General features: G+C 41.3%; 3 protein-coding genes and 1 pseudogene across 4 annotated transcripts; 2 read left to right on the top strand and 2 right to left on the bottom strand.

Moving 5' to 3' along the window:
• Window positions 1-101: 101 nt before the first annotated feature.
• Window positions 102-4,860, bottom strand: LOC17878058. The gene is made up of 17 exons (XM_023778813.1): window positions 4,770-4,860; window positions 3,893-4,109; window positions 3,696-3,817; window positions 3,512-3,600; window positions 3,375-3,410; window positions 3,187-3,280; window positions 3,061-3,103; window positions 2,852-2,952; window positions 2,665-2,729; window positions 2,093-2,586; window positions 1,927-2,011; window positions 1,725-1,859; window positions 1,073-1,641; window positions 849-984; window positions 697-765; window positions 479-610; window positions 102-404 (listed from the first exon to the last, which is right to left on the bottom strand). Exons 2-17 carry the CDS (start codon window positions 4,105-4,107, stop codon window positions 291-293), a joined length of 2,499 nt encoding a protein of 832 aa, XP_023634581.1. The 5' UTR covers window positions 4,108-4,109; window positions 4,770-4,860; the 3' UTR covers window positions 102-290.
• LOC17880543 (ylmG homolog protein 1-2, chloroplastic) lies at window positions 4,770-5,744 on the top strand. The gene has a single exon (XM_023778817.1). The coding sequence runs from the start codon at window positions 4,824-4,826 to the stop codon at window positions 5,484-5,486; it is 663 nt and encodes a 220-aa protein (XP_023634585.1). The 5' UTR covers window positions 4,770-4,823; the 3' UTR covers window positions 5,487-5,744.
• Window positions 5,745-5,973: 229 nt separating this feature from the next.
• On the bottom strand, window positions 5,974-8,699 carry LOC17878275. Of its 2 annotated transcripts, none has more exons than XM_006283369.2 (3): window positions 8,263-8,699; window positions 7,430-8,138; window positions 5,974-7,154 (listed from the first exon to the last, which is right to left on the bottom strand). In XM_006283369.2, the coding sequence occupies exons 1-3, from the start codon at window positions 8,352-8,354 to the stop codon at window positions 6,147-6,149; spliced, it is 1,809 nt and encodes a 602-aa protein (XP_006283431.2). In that variant the 5' UTR covers window positions 8,355-8,699; the 3' UTR covers window positions 5,974-6,146. The 2 variants fall into 2 exon arrangements, with proteins under 2 accessions (XP_006283431.2, XP_023634579.1); XM_023778811.1 differs by having other exon boundaries at window positions 7,430-8,141.
• Window positions 8,700-8,886: 187 nt separating this feature from the next.
• Window positions 8,887-13,008, top strand: LOC111829292 (annotated as a pseudogene).
• Window positions 13,009-13,104: the final 96 nt, after the last annotated feature.

Genomic DNA, 13,104 nt, shown 5'->3' on the forward strand with positions numbered 1-13,104 from the left:
ATGAGCTATGATCTTGATAAGAACCGTAAGCTAGACATGCCACATTCTTGACTATTGAGTTTCCAACTAGGATTAATGCATTTCCAAGCAGGACATAAACAGTTAAGATTTATAAAATAAGTACGATACAAGAGATAGATTAACTGTACATGTTTTTATTTACAAAATCTCTGGAATTAATGTTTAATATGATAATACTAATTAATGAGAAATATTAGACTTATAAACAAAATACACACGGGAAGATGTCTTTGTAGAAGATTTGAATAGGAGTGGGTTAGGTATTTGTATTAAAGGAAGTAAGAGAGTTGTTCCTTCTTCCTGGAGCCTCCTTCTCCATACAATTCGTTCCACTGCTTGAGTTCGTTCATTCCTGCTCCTTCTGCTGCGAAACTAGCAGCAACCTGAAAATGCAAAACAATTAGTGTTAATGCGCACAAGATCGTCATCAATACGCAACTAATTTACTTTAACATACCTGGCTTTTAGCTATTTTCATGTCTTCCATGCTCAATGGTCTCAGTGTTATGACTCTCTCCTCAGACACTTCTTCTTTTGCTTCAGACCCCTCTTCACTACTCTTCTCGGCATCCTCTCTCTTCTTCCTCTCCTGTGTTTTATGAGAAACCACCATTGAAATATTCATTCAAGCGGTACGAGTAGGGAAATAAAGGAAAGGAATTGAGGAGTTCTCACCTGATCTTTCAAGCACTCCTGCTTTATCAGCTCCCTCACAGGTCTATATGCAGCTGTTGTGCAAAAGTTCTGTTTGTATAACGTTCACAATAATCAGTCCATAGAGAGAAAGATTGGGGTGTTGGTAAAGTAAGATGAGAAGTTTGACAAACCTTGAGATCACTCCCACTATAGCCATCCGTCATCTGTGCAAGCTCATGGAAATCAAGATTCTCTGTTTTCTCTTTTGATAATAAGGTTCTTAAGATCTTTTCTCTGCTCTCAATCGATGGAAGACCCACCATGATTCTGTCTCCCAACAAAACAAAATCAGAAGCTGGAGTTAGTACCGCACAAGCTCAGAGTTTCAAGTGAAATGCATATCGAGCATGCTTACCTTCGCTCAAACCTCCTGATGATGGCTTCATCGAGATCAAACGGCCTGTTTGTTGCTGCAAGAACGAGAATGCGATCACCCGAATTTGACATTAGCCCATCCCAGTGTGTCATGAACTCATTTTTGATCTTCCTCATAGCTTCATGCTCTCCAACTCTTGTCCTCTGTCCCAGCATGCTATCCACTTCATCCACAAATATAATAGTCGGAGACACTTTGGCTGCGAGGGTGAACAAAGCTCTCACGTTCTTCTCATCTTCTCCAAACCATTTTGAAGTGATTGTGGACATTGACACGTTTATGAAACTAGCTCCAGCTTCATTTGCAATGGCTTTTGCCATCATAGTTTTCCCAGTACCAGGTGGTCCAAAGAGGAGGATTCCTCTGCAGGGCTTTAGAAGACCACCTTTGAACAGGTCAGGCCTACGAAGAGGAAGCATAACAAGCTCTTGAAGTGATTCTTTGGTTTCATCCAGTGAGCCTATATCAGCAAATGTCACACCAATCTCATTCGCTGGGATAACCTCTGGTCTTATGCGCTTCTCGAATTCGTTATCAGGAGCAACTTCCTACATCGACAGGATTAAAAATCAAACCTATGTTCAGGAAAAGACATCAGGATGACGATGTTGAATCATATGGACTATTATACATTTACAGGTGCTTTTGGAGGCAGGGGACATTCATTTTTGGCCGAGGGATTTGATCTTTCTGACTCATTTTTGTTTTCCGGAGCAGCTGTCTCAGATTTCGACTCACTCTTTATTATCCCTTCACCTTCCTCTCCCTGCACCAGAGCCATTCACATTTTAGTCACTTCAAAATTCAAAAGCACGTGGTCAGAACTGTAATACCTTAAGGTCAGTGTTTGCGTCCAGCTTCAAGGAGTCCTCAAAGCATCTGCTACCTTCCTGTAAAATACTCAGTCCATGGGACAAGCTGTTCAAGATCCATTCAATCAGTTAGCTTAAGAAAGACAAATCTTTTTTTTTTGGAAGAGATAACTGAGCTTCTTAGTACCTATTGGAAGATATTACAAGCCTTCCATTTTTGTATTCGGGTTCTTTGTTGTGCATCAAATGGTATGAGATTGCAGAAACTACAATTTCCTCAATGTGGCTGCTTAGGAACATTGTATCTGCGTGGCATATGGAACCTAAGTCATCACATTCAAGATCATTCGCCGCAAGAACCTCAGCTATATGGTTCTTGTTGTCCTGAATTTGTATCACTTTCATGTCATCTTCAAATCTTGTTTTCCAGCTCATAAGTTGAGATTCATCCTCTGGCGGTCTGATCTCAATGTTGTAAGGAAACAAAGTAGAAATGCCCTCTCCTACTTCTTGACAGTCATCTTCAGGTTCCAATAGTCTTGAGCCGAGAACCAAAACAGGGCCTGAAAGCTTACTCAAGAGCCTCTGGAACAACTTGTAGAACCTTTCTGACTGACAGAGCTTCTCAACGTCCCTCAGGTATATTATTATAGGATTGGTTTCCGAAACCGATACCAACACCTGCAAAGATAGCGACTGTTCAGTTTAAGAATTGCACGAGATAGAATCGTGCCCTACTGATTTCATGCTAGGTGTTACCTTGTAAAGTGACTGAAGGAAGAGTCTCTCATCAAAGCATAAGTTTGCACTGCGTTTGCTTGAAGCTAGAAAAGTATAAACAGCCACAAATGGAGGTAAGAAAATGATTCATTGAAATTTCTGGTGAAGTGGATATGCTATGAAAACAAATTACTATCTATCACGAAGCAAGACGAAAATTTCACACCTGAAGCAGAAGTAGAAGAACGAGAAGATATGCTACTCATATCAGAGGCAGCAGAAGCATTCCGCTTGAGTCGGGGAGGATGACTTGTAACGTCAAATCCCCTGAAGTGTTACATAAAAGGAACTAGTGAGCTAGCATAAAACATTCAAAGCTATACTCCAGCTTAATTAAACGACAATACAAAAAAGATATGAAACAACACAATGTACCTTGAATGAAGATCGTTGCCACTTGTGTGCCTACGCAAGGTCCCTGAATTTATAAGAATTTGAACACATAAGCCCCCAAAAACAAAAACAAATTGAAGGCTAAGGATTTATTTGATGATACTGTACCTCTGGTTTCTTCCCTTTGGGAGAGCATAGATAAAGAACCCATCAAATTCGACATCTTGTCCAATGTCATCTCAGAAATAGACCTCTTGTGAGACTAGCAAACATTAGAGAAGATAAAAAAAGACAATCATGGTCTGAACAAACACACAAAACAAGGCTACACAACATAAGATTACAAAGTAACGTACTGTTTCCTTCTTGACACATCCGTACTTGCTCTGTATCTGTAACAACGAATAGGAAAGAGAAAGCTTACAAGCTATCCTTTAGCAAAAAAAAGTTACATCTTTTCATGGAGGATACCAAATCTTATGCAATGAATCACCTTTATAGAGAAGTCGGTTATATCAAGTAGCAGTAGTTTCGATTCAAAGTAATGAGACAATGCTTTTGCAAGCATTTGCTGATAGAACTCTGCAGAGTAAAGAGAGACAAACAAAATTACACCAAAAATTTGAAAAACAAAAAGATCAAAGGAGAACGAACACAAAAGGAAATGAGATGTTTACCAGCAGGACCAGACAGAAGAATGGCCTTACTTCCAGGTGCAAGATTACGCGTGTGCTTGGAGATATCAAACTGCTTAAGGTGAACATAAGCAGCACTTGTCAACAAAAGCCGAGTTTTCTCACTGCAAGATAAAAATGAGAAATTAGTTATAACAAAGCTGGAAGAGAGCCTAACGCAGGAAGCAAGCAATATGTACCTTAGGTAATAAGGAAACTCATCGAAAGTGACACTACTCTCTCTGCCATCAACAATCTGCCTAACCAACTCTTGCTCAATCTTTTCTCCGGTAAGTCCATCCTCCGCAGAGAGAGGCCCGTTTGCCCATTTACCCAAACTTTGACTGGATGCTAGCCCGATGCCTAAGCCAACACCAACTCCTAAAGCCGAAAACAACACGCTCTTCTGCTCCATTTCTGACGAACAAATCTACGATTAGCATTCCCCACAAGGAAGAGTAATCAAGTATAAACAAAACAAAACAACGGATGTTTTTTTGTGTTTTCTTGGCAAATAGAACCTGTTTTGTTTTGTTTTGCTCTCAAGAATTTTTTTTTTTTTTGTAGTTGAGGAATGCTTTTTTGAGGGTAAATAAGATTTAGGTGGACGACGGAGAAGACATATAGGTTTTGACTGGTGTCGGATGATTGTCCTCTATTTTTAGCAATGCTTCCATTTAACTCTTATGGTCGTTAATATCTTTGCCGCGAAAACACATCCACTTGGAAAATTCTTATTAATCTAGGAAATAAAGGAAATTTCAACAACAATCTATAAAAATTAGTACAAATAACTATAGGCAAATGTCTTTAACTTTATTTTTTTTTTATAAAATCAATTATATTAATTGAAAAAATAAAATTTCAATAAAAATATATATATAAGAATACATGAAATTTTGGGTTTTTTGGATTTTAGATTTGAGAATGCTAATTGGTTATGTTTCTGTTTGATGCAAATCAATTAATTAAATCTGTTGATAAATGTTTTCAACAAAAGAGCTAGTTTTGTAATTAAAATAAATTTCTAAGATATATAGAGTTTTTTTGTAAAAAGGTTTTGTTTTAGTCCATTACCTTATATTTCCTCCCAGACAAGGAGTGAGTATTCTCCGGCGCCGACCAACAAAGATGGCAACTTCCACCACCAACAGCCTCACTCTTCGCGCTTCAATTCTCGCAAACCCCAGATTACCTCCAATCCTCCTCCGTCCACGGCTCTCCTTTCCCCGTAAACCCTCCTTCAATCTCTCCCTACACAACCCTAGAACCATCGTCTCCTCCGCCGTTACCTCCTCGCCGTCTCCGGTACTCTCCACTGATAAAACCCCTTCTCAATTCCCCTTCTCCGATTCGACTAGGTCGATCACCACCCTCGCTCTTCTTGCCGGCGTCGTAACCAAATCCCTAATTCAGAAGCTCTCCGTCGCAATGGTTCACCTATCTCCACAGATTCAGTCATCTTTCCGAGCAGCGAGTCCGTTGTTCTTCGCGTCGCTCCGTGATCGTCCCGCCGGCTATCTGAACACGCCACTAACTGTAGTTGCGGCGGGGCTATCGAAATGGCTCGATATCTACAGTGGTGTTCTGATGGTCAGAGTTTTGCTCAGTTGGTTCCCGAACATACCATGGGATCGCCAGCCTTTGTCTGCGATTAGGGATCTGTGTGATCCTTATCTTAATCTCTTCAGGAACGTTATCCCTCCCGTCTTCGATACGCTTGACGTTAGCCCTTTGCTTGCTTTCGCCGTTTTGGGGACTTTGGGTTCGATTCTCAACAACACCCGAGGATAGTTTAAAGCATTACTCTACTCTGTTTGGGGAATGATTATGCAAAGCTTATGGATTGTATCAAGTTCTCATCTTTCCATTTATCTTTGGCATTTATATTGTATTGTCTATAGTTAATAGCATTTGGGGATATAAAGGTTGTATTAGTCTTTCAGTCTTTTCTTCTGTTCTGTGTTGTTTATTGTAAATGTACGAATTTGGTTTCATTAATAGAACTGTAAGTTTCGAGAATTATATGGATATACGAAAAGCTTGGGGATTGTTGTTGTTTTGTTTCACTTTGTATTGATACAAGTAGAGTGTTGTTTAAGTCTGTTACCTTTCAAGATTTATCAGCATAAGAGAGAATCATGTTCTGTTAACCCTCCTGGTCGTTGTGATAGGTTTAAGGCAAGTCGTGAAACTGATTCGAATCTGAAAACAAAGTTGCATCTTTGAGACACACAGAGTAATCCACAAATGAGTTCTTCCGAAGCAAGCAAGTAGGCAGTTTTCCTAAAGCATTCTCTTCCATTTTTAACAAAAGAAGTTGGTTGGAGTTCAAATGATAGACAGGTCCGTAGAGAACAAAGAAACGTGAACCAAAACAATTACTGTTTTACTACTTCCTGCAACCTCAAAAGCCATTACAGATAAGAAAGGTGCACAGCAAGACTTGAATACTTAATCTAATATAATGGGCAGATCTTTAGTAGACCCATCTTGATTTACCACCGTTGGAGCTTTACCACTTAGTATTTGAATTTCCATCACCTCCTCAAACACAGAATCGTAGCTTGGGGTAGCAGCAGGGTTTAGCACGAAAGACCCAGTTGTGATTCCCTCTTTCTCATCTCCGCTCAATCTAACCGATGCAACTTTATGAGAAAACCTCTGCATTTCCCCCGGCGAGACTATGATCTTGATCACTCCATGCTGTTCATCACGGGTAAAAACCGATGCAAATCCTTCAACTCTCCCCATATAGGCCACTCCAATGCCTAGAAGGTCGTCAAACTCAGAGATGACTTCCACATAGTCATATCTATAAGGAGGCTCATGCAGATCCGGGTGACTGTTCCAACTTACATTCCAATCTCTGAAAAGAGCCCACGTCTCGCCTTTTCTTGGGTTCATAATGACATTGTTGGCACATACGATGTGATCCATCTCATGAACAAACATCAAGTGATTCTTGATCTCTGTATCTCCATATTCGAATCTCCCACAACCACTTAGAATAGCTTTTGTATCTTTTGCAGTTTTGACATGTTCAAGTAATGTCACCTCCAAACTCGAATGGGAATCAAAAATTCTTCTGACCTGAGCATAGATCCTGGGCATATCATCTCTGGGATCATATAACGCCCAAACTTGATCAACAGCAAAAGAGCTCATTGACTTGCTAAAATTATTAATCCTTCTATCAGGACAAGTAAACAATTTAGGATCCTCATAACTTTTTTCGGTGCAGACAATTTCTTCAATGTCTCCATCACCTGCTTCCTGAGATTTCTGTTTTTTTGCTTGGTGAGTAAGCGAAGCACCATCATTATCATTATTTGCCAACAAGGACGGCCCAAGTTCAATGTTTGATCTCTTTCGAGACTCTGCTTCTACAAGTTGTTGTTTTGATTTTTCTTCCAATTCCATCTGCTTCAACTCAAGCTCTTTCAACAATTTTTCCATTGTCTCCTCCTTAATCCCAAGATCTTTTCTCTCAGTTCAGTCTCCTCTCTCAATTTTTCAGCTTCTTCTTTCACTTTCAGCTCAAAAGTCTCCTCCTTTCTATTCAGCTCAGCCGTCTTCTCTTTGATAGCTTCCTCAAGCGAGTTAAGCTTCTTCTCTCTTGCTTCACTTTCAAGGTTTGATCTCTTTCGAGACTCTGCTTCCGTAAGTTGTTGTTTTGATCTTTCTTCTAATTCAATCTGCTTCAATTCAATCTCTTTCAAAAAAATTCCCAGTGCCTTCTCCTTAATCTCAAGACCGTTCCTCCTCAGTTCAGTCTCCTCTCTCACTTTGTCAGCTTCTTCCTTCACTTTCAGCTCAAAAGTCTCCTCCTTTCCGTTCAACTCAGCAGTCTTCTCTTTGATAGCTTCCTCAAGTGCCTTAAGCTCCTTCTCCCTTGCCTCACTTTCCTTGTTCAGTCTCTCAGTCTCATCCCTTTGTTTAAGATCAAAATCCATCTTTGCCTTTTCTAACTCAGATAATTTCTCAAGGATTAACTCAGACATCTGGCGAGCCTCCTCTTTCTTACCTTGAAACTCAGTCATCAAACCTTCAAGTTCCTTTGTAGTCGAATCGAAAAGCAAACTAAGCTTATTATTCTCTGCTTCTTCACTCTGCTTCTCAAGCACCAACATCATGATGGTTGCTTCAATGACCTGTCTCATATCAAAATCTATCTTTTTCTCTTCTAAAACACTCAATCTACGAAATACTGAATCTTCAAGCGAACCAAGCTCCTTCTCCCTCACTTCAAACACCCTCAGTCGTTCTTCCTCCTCCTTCTCCAGCGAGTCACTCAAGTCGACAAACTGAAGCGAAAACTCGAAAATTGATGAAGCTTTTTTCTCAATATGGTCTAGGATTTCGAAACACCCTTCACTGTTTTTCTCAGTAACTTCTGATTCCACTGAATCCCCTTTGGTTACCATATTATCTGAGCCGTAAACCCTACTTTAAAGTTAACAAGCAAAACGAAAAAGCAAAAAAAAAAAAGAAAAATACAAAAGAAGGAACTTTTCATGATAATACAAAAAGGCTCGCCTGAAATTTAAACAAGAGAACGAGAATGTACCTTCCTCTAGTTTGATCTTTAGTTAACGCCGGCGGTGGTCTCTGCTCTGGCGAGTCTCCTCCGGGAAATAGTAAGACTTTCGGTTTCACCATTTTTTTAACTGAGTTATCCAAGCTTTTGAGCTTATCTAAGTGAGAAAAAGTAAGATTTTGAAGAAACAATGTATACTTCTTGCTTTATGACTGAGAAATTTTGGAAAAAAAAAATAGCTTCTTGCTGCGTATTACTGGAAATGGAGGGAGAAAGAGGAACTTAATGCCGGGACTAGAATGCTCCTTTTAGTCCCGGCAATTCTCGTAGTCGGATTGTCGCTGAGCAGAGGACTGATGGGGTTCCCGCGGATGATCCTAGGCCCAAGAAGAAAAGCCCCACCAAACGTATTGGGCCGTCAAAGAAGATTGCCCACAGCCCATCTCTCAAAGTCAGCCGTGCATCTCGCAAGATTCATTCCACTAAGGCAATCACGCCTCGCAATCGTCACTCCATCAAAACCGGCCCATCAAGGCCGCGTTCTACCCGTAAGACCTCTTCTGTTTACCGTGAGCTTGGGGCTCCTCTTTCTCTACCCGTTTCTCCTGTTGCCGGATTTTCCAAGGGGCCCGCGATCCCCCCCGGCACAGTCCTATGAGGATCCTAGCGTGGAATTGTTAAGGGGCGAAGGCAAAACTCACAAAACGTCGACTGGAGGAGATGTGTCGCACATTCTCCCCAGGTTTTCTTTTTCTATCCGAAACGAAAAATGATCTTTTGTATCTCCAAGAACTTCAATCTATTTTGCATTTCGATTACCTTAAAACTGTTGAACCAATAGGTTCGAGTGGCGGCCTTGCTCTTATGTATTCAAAAGATTATCCGGTTCAATTCTTGTACCTTAGTGATCGGTTAATGGATATTGAGACAATCATTGATGGAAATCGAGTCTATATTACCTTTGTTTATGGGGATCCGGTTGTCCAAAACCGAGAGGAAGTTTGGGAACGTCTTACTCGGATAGGGATTATTCGATCGGAACCTTGGTTTATGTTTGGCGATTTTAACGAGATCACCGGAAATCATGAAAAGAAAGGGGTGAAACGGAGATCGGAATCTTCCTTTCTCCCCTTCCGGACAATGATTGACAATTGTGGTATGCTCGAGTTTCCATTCACGGGGAATTTCCTTTCTTGGGCCGGGCGTCGCCAGTGTGGTTTAATCCGTTCCCGCCTAGATAGGGCCCTGGGGAACGAAGAATGGCACCATATCTTTTCCCACACAACTGTGGAGTATCTTAAAATGTGGGGATCAGACCACAGACCCATGTTAGCCTCCATTCAAAATAGACCGAATAAAATTTTCAAAAGGTTTATGTTTGATAAAAGGTGGATTGGAAAACCTGGCTTAAAGGAGGCTGTCAAAGCGGGTTGGAGGGCTTCCAGTCATAGCCGTGGAGGTTTTCTTCCCCGAAAGATTAAAACTTGTCGGGTGTCTATGTCAAAATGGAAGAAATCTATCGTAACCAATTCCGAAAAACTTATTCAAAGTCTTCAATCTCAGATTGATGCAGCTCAAGATAATCCAGAGGTTTCCTCTGAAGCTCTTCTTGAGTTAAAATGGAAACTGTGTGATGCATATAGAGAAGAGGAGTTGTACTGGCAGACACGAAGTCGTGAGACATGGCTAAAACATGGGGATAAGAATACCAAGTTCTTCCATGCTACTACCAAACAAAGACGGGCTAAAAATAGAATTATTGGTCTCCTAGATCAGGATAACAGATGGGTAGATAATGAAGATGATATTGAGGCCTTAGCAATATCATATTTTAGAGATTTGTTTACAGCTTCCAATCCCTCGGATTTGGATTCTGTCCTCCGGGCTATCCCCGTGTCCATAACTGATGAGATTAATGAATCTCTTATTAGAGAAATCTCTTCTGAGGAGGTCAAACAGGCTCTTTTTTCCCTCAACCCTGAGAAGACTCCAGGCCCGGATGGCCTGACGGCTTTATTTTACCAGCAGTTCTGGGATATTGTAGGAAATGACCTTGTCAAACTAGCCCAAAATTTCATCTCCACCGGTTCTTTTGATGAATCTCTAAATGAGACAAACATCTGCCTTATTCCAAAAACCGATAGGCCGAGATCGATGAAGGAGTTTAGGCCAATCAGTTTATGTAATGTATGTTACAAAGTCCTTTCAAAGATTCTCAGTGTTCGCTTAAAGAAATTTCTCCCGGACATGATTTCCGAAACTCAGTCGGCCTTTGTGTCCGGACGCCTTATCACGGATAACATCCTGATTGCTCAGGAAAATTTCCACGCTCTCCGCACAAATTCTAATTGTCGGAAGAATTTTATGGCTATTAAAACAGATATGAGTAAAGCCTATGATCGTGTGGAATGGCCCTTCCTTAACGCTTTGATGCTGAAAATGGGATTCGCCCAAAAATGGGTTGATATGGTGATGTTTTGTATTTTCTCGGTGTCGTACCAAGTTATTTTAAACGGTACCCCGAGAGGTCGTATAAAACCGTCCCGGGGAATCCGGCTAGGGGATCCAATCTCCCCCTTTCTCTTTATTCTTTGTACTGAAGCCCTTGTGGCTCAGTTAAATGAAGCAGAAAGGCAAGGGAAGATCCAAGGCCTTCAAATTGCTCGGGCAAGCCCTTCGACATCCCATCTTCTTTTCGCCGATGATAGTCTCTTCTTTTGTAGAGCAACTCCGGACCAAGGTGAAGAAGTCCTAAATGTTATCCGTCGGTATGGCGAGGCTTCAGGACAACAACTTAATGAAGCAAAGTCCTCAGTAATGTTTGGGCACGAGGTGGCTCCAGCAACCCGTTCCAATATCAAGAATATCTTAAATATTCAAACTGAAGGAGGTATGGGTACGTATTTAGGATTACCCGAAAAGATCCACGGTTCAAAAACCCAAGTTTTCTCCTTCGTTCGCGATCGACTCCAGAAGAGAATTAGTACTTGGTCTGTCAAATTCCTTTCCAAAGGAGGGAAAGAGGTACTTATTAAGGCAGTTGCTCAAGCTCTTCCGACATATGTTATGTCGTGTTTTTTACTCCCCAAGGCCATCCTTTCTAAGCTAAGTAGCGCCATTGCTAACTTCTGGTGGAAAACCAGATCAGAGAGTAATGGTATTCACTGGATAGATTGGGATAAATTATGTACCCAACTTTCTGAAGGAGGGCTTGGGTTTCGCACATTGGGTGAATTTAATCAGGCGCTCCTTGCTAAACAATTTTGGAGACTCCTTCGCTTCCCAAATTCACTGTTGAGCAGAGTTTTGAGGGGTAGATACTATAGATATAACGACCCTTTACAAATAATTAAGGCCAACCGTCCCTCCTATGGATGGAGGAGTATTTTTTCTGCCAAGCCTCTGATTGTTTCAGGTCTTCGCAGAACTGTTGGTTCCGGAATGCTTACTCGGGTATGGATTGACCCGTGGCTCCCCACTATCCCACCTCGACCTGCTAAAAGTGTTCTCGCCTTTCAGGATCCGCATTTCTACGTCAATGATTTACTGAATCGAGATACCCAGGAATGGAAGCTTGACCGCTTGAATGCTTTAGTGGACCCAACGGATATACCTCTTATTCTAGGTATTCGCCCTAGTCGGACTTACCTTAGTGATGGGTATAGCTGGGTTCATACAAAATCTGGTAATTATACTGTGAAGTCAGGGTATTGGGCCGCGAGAATTCTTTCTCGCCCTCCTTGTGACCTCCCTTTTCAGGGACCGGATGTTTCGACACTCCAGGCACAAGTATGGAAAACTAAAACCACAAGAAAGCTGAAGCATTTCATGTGGCAATGTCTATGTCTATCGGGTTGCGTAGCAACCTGTCAAAGACTCTTTTCTAGACATATTGGTAGGGAGAAAGATTGTCTCCGTTGTGGCCATGAAGAGGAAACGATTAATCATCTCCTCTTTGAGTGTCCTCCGGCTAGACAAGTCTGGGCTCTATCTTCTATACCTTCTTCAGGGACGGTGTTCCCTCGTCAATCTCTATTTTACAATTTTGACTTTCTCTTTTGGAGAGGTAAAGAATTGAGGATAGATGAAACCAATATCCATAACTTCCCTTGGATTTTATGGTATATCTGGAAAGCCCGTAATAGGTTTATGTTTGAGAATATTATGGAGTCACCTGAGGAGACCCTTTTGCTAGCTACACATGAAGCAGACGTGTGGCGGCGAGCTATGGAAACATATGTTTTGCCAGTCCCTATGCCACCTCCTTTGGTCGTCCATAGGCCTTTATCCTCTCCACTTTTGGAATGTCAATGTGATGCCTCATGGCTTGATTCTGATCCCTTTAGTGATCTTGGGTGGATCCTACTGGATGATAGAGGAATTTCCTCGCGAAGCCACTCTTGGATTGGGCTCAAGAGTGTTAGGAGGTCCCTTTCACCCCTTCATGCCGAATGGGACTCCCTTCTTTGGGCTATGGAGTGTATGTTAGAGCTTCGTCAGAACAATGCTTGCTTTGCCACAGATTGTTCGGATATCCTTGCTGTGTTGGAGGCACCGTCAGATTGGCCTACGTTTGCAGCCGAGTTTGCTTCTTTTAGTGATGTAAAGATTTCATTCTCGAATTTCAGTATCCGCCGTATCCCTAGGAAAGAAAACGGACGCTCATATTACCTTGCGAAGAAAGCAAGAAGCCGTGGAGTACAATTCTCCTATACAAGCACATCGGTTCCGTCGTGGCTCTCCCTAGAGGGGATTTTTTTCCCGTCAAACTTTTAATTTTGTTTTGGGGGGGAAAAAAAAAAAAAAAAAAAAAAAAAAAAAAAAAAAAAAAAAAAAAAAAAAAAAAAAAAAAAAAAAAAAGAGGAACTTAAT

This window comes from Capsella rubella, unplaced genomic scaffold (assembly GCF_000375325.1).
Source record: "Capsella rubella cultivar Monte Gargano unplaced genomic scaffold, Caprub1_0 scaffold_7, whole genome shotgun sequence".
Classification (NCBI taxonomy): domain Eukaryota; kingdom Viridiplantae; phylum Streptophyta; class Magnoliopsida; order Brassicales; family Brassicaceae; genus Capsella; species Capsella rubella.